Below are 6083 nucleotides of genomic sequence, written 5' to 3'. Positions count from 1 at the left end.
CTTCCCATTGAGTAGTGAGCTCTAGGCAGTTGGTCTTCTGGCATGTGCAGGCCCCTCTTGTAAGTAATATTCTCTTATTGGCTAGTAAGTGAATATTGTGGGTCACAAATCCCACCGAGGTTTTTCCCACACCGGGTTTCCTTGTTAAATCCTTGTGTCATGGTGTGCTTTTCATGTGGATGTTTTTAATTCTGTTCATTTCATTATTTCTTGCATACCGGTACATTGTTATAATATGTTCTGCATGTTTTAAGTTAAGAAATTCTATATACTGGTTAGATACTGATTCACCCCCCCCCCCCCCCTCTAAGTATCTGTGGGAATCCTAACAATAATTTGATTTTTGTTCTTTTAAAAAGAATCATATTTTTATCAACAACTATGGTTGATCAATAATAATCTATATATGGCCCTTTTGATTCAAAAAAGAGATCTAGAAAACACCTTTAGACATCACTAAATTTTATTTTTTTTTACTTTTATTTTACATTTTCAATGAGCACAGCTTCAAAGAGTACCAATGCTAGGATGAGAAATTACAAATTTCCCTATTAGAGTATATTTGAACCTTGTTGAAGATCTATTGATTATTTAGGAATCTTTAGCAACATACCCTATTTGTAAAAATAATAGTTCTAAACAACAATAAAAAGAAGGTTTGATGTAGTTCTTAAGCTATAAGGCACCTTCATCTATAGTTTCTAACCTTCATTGAGAATTGTGTGCTAGTCATAAAAACAAGTTTTGGAGGAGATTTAAACCTAACACTAGCACTTTCACCCTATCTTCTCCATCTATCCCTTGAAACCTACCTTTGGAGATTGGGCAAAGGCTCATGTGGATGCACTCCACTATCACTTTCTCTTTCTTCCTCATTTGAAGCACCAAGGCTTATACATTTGGCTTTCCTTGAGAAAGTTGAACTCACACTCAAATTACATTTGAACTTATTAGTTAATAAATTATTATTATTCTATAATAGGATTATAGTTATAAAATAGATTCTATTATATGCTCCAATATATTTTGAATAATTTGATATATTATTTAAGCCGCAAACAATATAGATTAATAGAAATAATTGTTCATTATAACATGTTTATAATCATCCAAGGAAAAGGAATAATTTACAACTAGTCAACTTAACTATACTTTTATTTTATAAAATAATAATGGAATACAAAATTAAATATTTACCAAATTTTTTAACAGCATACTACTATTACTATAAATAAAATAAATATTCCTAAACAGTTCAATCTAACATTCAGAAAATAAAAAACAAGTTAAATTTCCATCATAGAGTTGCGAAACCCTCCACGCATTACCACCACGTTTCGTGGTTTATCTCGATTGTAGGAGACAGTACTGAAAACAATCATCCATTCACTCATTTTGTAATGAACAATTTTTTGGGAGTCGAGTATTTGAAGCTAATTTTTAGCCTTCCAATATAAATATAGGTTGGAAAGCTCTAGAACAAAATGTTGCAGATTAACAGAGAACTATTAATGATGAAAGGTGACAAATTAGGAGGTCCAGTATATAGGAATCCTACAGTAGCAAAGTAATGCTGCAGCATATGAAACGTAAGATGGTGTCAGATATTCTAACAAGCTTTTGCAGGTCAGTGAGAAATCTTGTCGGGCAGAAGCGACCATACCCAAGTTGATTTTTAGATCTGCTTTGTTTTTATCTTGATCTATATATCACGACAAATTACAGAAATTAAGAAGGTCCAAATTCACTTCCACGCCTATAAAAGAGAAGTGAACTAGATTTTGTAAGCATTCAATGACAGAGAAGATGGGAAAAGCACAATGTTGTTCCTATGTGGGGATGAAGAGAGGGCCTTGGACACCTGAGGAAGATTACCTTTTGATAAAGTATATCCAAGCCCATGGAGAAGGCAATTGGCGCACTCTTCCTGTTAAAGCAGGTTTGAGATTTGTTTTTATACCAGTCGAATCAGTATTCTTCTTGCTTTAAACATATATTAAATGTTGGCATGGGTTTTCCACTCTATATAGCGTAACATTAAAATTATTTTTCGGGTCACTCTCTATTTTGTAACAATCTTTTTGGATTATAATATGTGAACTATCATCAAAATATGAAAAAAAGTGCACAATGAATCCAAAAGCATTCTTTTATATAATAAAAATCTGTAAGCACTGAGATTGATGTTTACATATTGTGTATGCGAAGGTTTGTCGCGCTGTGGGAAAGGATGCAGATTACGTTGGATGAATTATCTTCGTCCTAATGTCAAACGCGGCCATATTTCATCAGATGAAGAGGAGATGATTATAAGACTCCACAAATTGCTCGGCAATAGGTGTCAAAATCTTATCTAAATCTGTAGCCTGTTTGACGTTGTGTTTTAGAATCTGTAATCAGTTTGGAATTATGTTTCAAAATCCTATCTAAATCTGTGGCCTGTTTCAAGTTGGTTTTTAGAATCTGTAACCAGTTTGGAAATATGTTTCAAACCTTATCTGAATCTGTAGCCTGTTTGAAGTTATGTTTTAGAATCTCTAACTAGTTGGAGTTATGTTTTAAAATTTTTGAGATAGTATTATATCTGATTTGATTATGGTTCAACTCAAACAATATTTCAGAGAAATTCTCATTTTGAGTAAGAAGGAATAAGTGGATGTTTTAATAATCTGAAAGTATGCATCTCATAGTAATTTAGATTTAAAAAATTGAAACTTATGGTGTTGAAACTAAAAAGAGGTACTCCATAGCCCTCATGGATAGACTGGGTAGTCAAGTAGTATGATAACACAATAATATATGTTGATAAAATCTACTATATTGTAGATTTCTGTCACAGTTATTTCAATTTTGAATGTTGATTATCCATTGTAGATATTTTTGAACATTAATAATAATTTGAGACTAGAAACCTTATAGAATGTTTAGATAATCGATCATATTAACCCATATTGTTTTTATGTATAACACTTCAGGTTGATAGGTCCTTTCAATGTTTTCGATTGGACTATACAGATAACTAATTAGTAGAAGGCATGGATTTCGATCAACAGAAGATATTTATAGAAGGATTGTTTAGAATGTGAAGTTCAATAGTCATGAATTTTTTTTGGGTTTTTCTTTCAACTCTATATTCAATATAGCTCTATATGTTTTTATAAATGGATGTATACAGACCTGATGTATCGATGTAATGGTTAGTATAAGAGAATTCCTTGCCACATAATTTATTGTGTAGTGTATTTGTGTCTAATTTTTCTCTGTTATTTTATCTTATTCATATCTCTGCTCGTTTAAAATTAACAAGAATTGGTTGAGGATTATCCTCACAAAATGCTTTAAGAGCTTAAATTTCCAATATTGAAGTATTAGTTAGATTTGCTTATGATTTACAGGTGGTCGCTGATCGCGGGACGAATTCCTGGAAGAACTGATAATGAGGTCAAGAATTACTGGAACACCCATTTGAGCAAAAGGTTCAATGTCACCAAAGTCGTCAATCGTAAAGCGCAGAGAAAGCCAATCTGCGCTGATAAAAATGGCGAAGGAAACGGCAACATTCAGTGGATTCACGAGAGGCCAGTATTGCAGGAGGAAGAGGGTTCTAATCCTAAACTATACGTGGTCCAAGACACAGTAGAATCCATTCCAAGTTTAAATGGTTGTGACGAACAGGCTGCCATTATCGATTACAACAATGCTATTGACAATGTGTTTAACGATCCTTGGGTTTACGGAAATCACATATTTTCTTCACAGAATGCCTGCCCACCAGCCTATGATACTTCAAGTTCAGTATGTTACAATGGCAGTTCATCATCAGGAAACATAAACTACTGTTTCAATCCCACGGGAGAGGAAAGCATTACACAATTCGACAATTCAGTTTCAGCAGTTCAGCCTCATGTTCAAATGCCCAACCATGAATATGGATTTCAGGTCGAAGCACAGAGTGCCCAAAATGTGTTGTTGAATTCCACAGTACAACCCACAGATGAATATTGTGTCCCACTTCTCTCTTTCTCTGACTGGTTAAACTACATCCAATTGTCGAACTAAGAATAAGTTCTCTTTCAATGTTTTAAGGCTTATCCTATTGCTGCAGCATTGTAATCCATATGCATAACACTTCGATTGTACCAAGGCAGGACTAGAAAATGTAATTTACTGTTTCATGCATATTTGCTTCCTTTAAATTACTTGTAAGTTTTTCTTATGCATTGAATCGTAGTTTCTTAGTGGAATCTTGAAAGTGTTCTCGTGTGGATGTGACGTTTTACTTATCCTGAATCCTGATCTAAGAACAGCTACTGTGTGTACAATATTTTGTCTTTTGTAATGAATGGCTTGCTTTCCACCATTTACATTGAAAGCCGTTTCATCTGTCTTCTAGATTCTCTCTCTAAAAACAAAGACTACAACGCCCTAATGTGGTAAAGTGGATTCTGTCTGCACATTTTTTCTTTCAAAAGTGATAGAAAGGTCTACTTTTTCTCCTTTCTGCGCTTTTTTTTTTATATTTTTGTTTTTGAGGTAGCTTAATCTTTTATTAATAATTATGAGAAACATGCCACTCATAATGATTTCAATATATTTTTTTTTTGGGTTTGATGATGTTGATTTTTTGTTGTCAAATGGATCAAATTTTATGATCTTCAGAATAGATAATAAAGAATTTTTTTTGATAAAATGGTACCAGATCAAACAGAATAAATAGATAAAGTGAAAGATGTCTAAAAATAAATACTAACTTCTGATTTGGAGAACCTGATTTAAAATGGTAATTAAACAATTTGTTGATAAAATATTTATTACCCATCATTAGAAAAATTAGGTGGTTCGTTGAAATCGTGTAAAAACGAGTCAGGATAAAATTACCATTTTTTGGAATAAAGAGCATGAAAGGGTAGATAAAAGTTTGTAACATAAAGGGAGTAATATTAGGAATAAATTTCAATGTACTGTGGTATATAGTGGGAGAGAGAGAACGAGCAGGAAAGAATCCATCAGAAATATTACAATGGAACTGGAATTGTAAGTTGATTCTGACCAAATCAGAGAATGCATACTATTTAAGATTTATTGAGTTGATGAGTTTGCAAATTATATTTCAATGCTATCTTGTTGCATGCCCCCAAAACTGTTTTATTTTACTTTAATTGTTGATTTTGGAAATCGTCCCCAAAAGGATAAGCACAAATTTTCAATGGTACTCATACGGGTTTTGGTTGTTACCCTCGTAGAAGACTCTTTCTGACAAAATCTCTGTATTTGAGGAGTAGACCGTAACCTGGTCTAGAATGTTTTCAACGAACTTTCACAACTAGAGGCTTTTTTACATCTACACCTATCCAAGTATTTGATATAATATGAAGACTGAAGGCTATTTTAATAGCTATTGTAACGATAAAATTTTATTTTACATTGATGTTTCTAAATATACTGTTTTAATGTTTAATTTCATTTGTTAATATTATGTTGCAAGTATTATGTGATATTGTGTATTAGATTAAATCATATTATATGATTAAGATACATGCTTTAGGTTTAAACTATGTATGTCTTTGTACTCAAAAAAATCATACACAATTTAAATCAGAAGCTTGCATCTTAAACTAATGAACTCTAGAAAATTGATGTCAGCTATCATATTATATGATTTTATTTTTAAGTTCAATGTCACCCATTTAAAGTTAAGATTATGAAAATATGAACATTATCATATTATACTTGTAAGGAGATTCACTATATAAACTTATTCACTATACTTGTAAACTTATTCACTATATCCTAATTTAATATTAGACTAGAAGGAACCCTCCTAACACATTTTCCTAATTCTAGACACATCTTTTTTTTATATTTATTCAAACAACCTATTTCTCTATGATATATTTTATATCTCATTTTCATTTCTAGCTCCTTTTTATTCAATATTTCTATATCACTTTCTCTATCATCTATTTAAAATACCTTAAATCCACTGCTAAGTAATGATTCTTCTATCAATATTCATATAAGACAAAAATTGTATTGCCTTACTCTTATATTAATCTAATCTGTTTTTCAGAGGCACATGGAAT

The 6083-nt window shown here is 31.8% G+C and overlaps 1 protein-coding gene across 1 annotated transcript; it reads left to right on the top strand.

The window, feature by feature from the left end:
* Positions 1 to 1775: 1775 nt before the first annotated feature.
* On the top strand, positions 1776 to 4179 carry LOC131028751 (transcription factor MYB14). The gene is made up of 3 exons (XM_057959092.1): positions 1776 to 1939; positions 2209 to 2338; positions 3396 to 4179. The coding sequence occupies exons 1-3, from the start codon at positions 1795 to 1797 to the stop codon at positions 4057 to 4059; spliced, it is 939 nt and encodes a 312-aa protein (XP_057815075.1). The 5' UTR covers positions 1776 to 1794; the 3' UTR covers positions 4060 to 4179.
* Positions 4180 to 6083: the final 1904 nt, after the last annotated feature.

Source organism: Cryptomeria japonica, chromosome 1 (assembly GCF_030272615.1).
Source record: "Cryptomeria japonica chromosome 1, Sugi_1.0, whole genome shotgun sequence".
Classification (NCBI taxonomy): Eukaryota; Viridiplantae; Streptophyta; class Pinopsida; order Cupressales; family Cupressaceae; genus Cryptomeria; species Cryptomeria japonica.
Note: the sequence above shows the minus strand (reverse complement) of the source record. Positions and strands in the feature narration are given on the sequence as shown.

Bases quoted from the DNA above. Each gene is read 5' to 3' on its own strand.
- LOC131028751 (XM_057959092.1), top strand. From the start codon at position 1,795: ATGACAGAGAAGATGGGAAAAGCACAATGTTGTTCCTATGTGGGGATG. The intron at 1,940-2,208 runs GTTTGAGATTTG...GTGTATGCGAAG, and splicing joins CACTCTTCCTGTTAAAGCAG to GTTTGTCGCGCTGTGGGAAA. The intron at 2,339-3,395 runs GTGTCAAAATCT...TATGATTTACAG, and splicing joins CACAAATTGCTCGGCAATAG to GTGGTCGCTGATCGCGGGAC.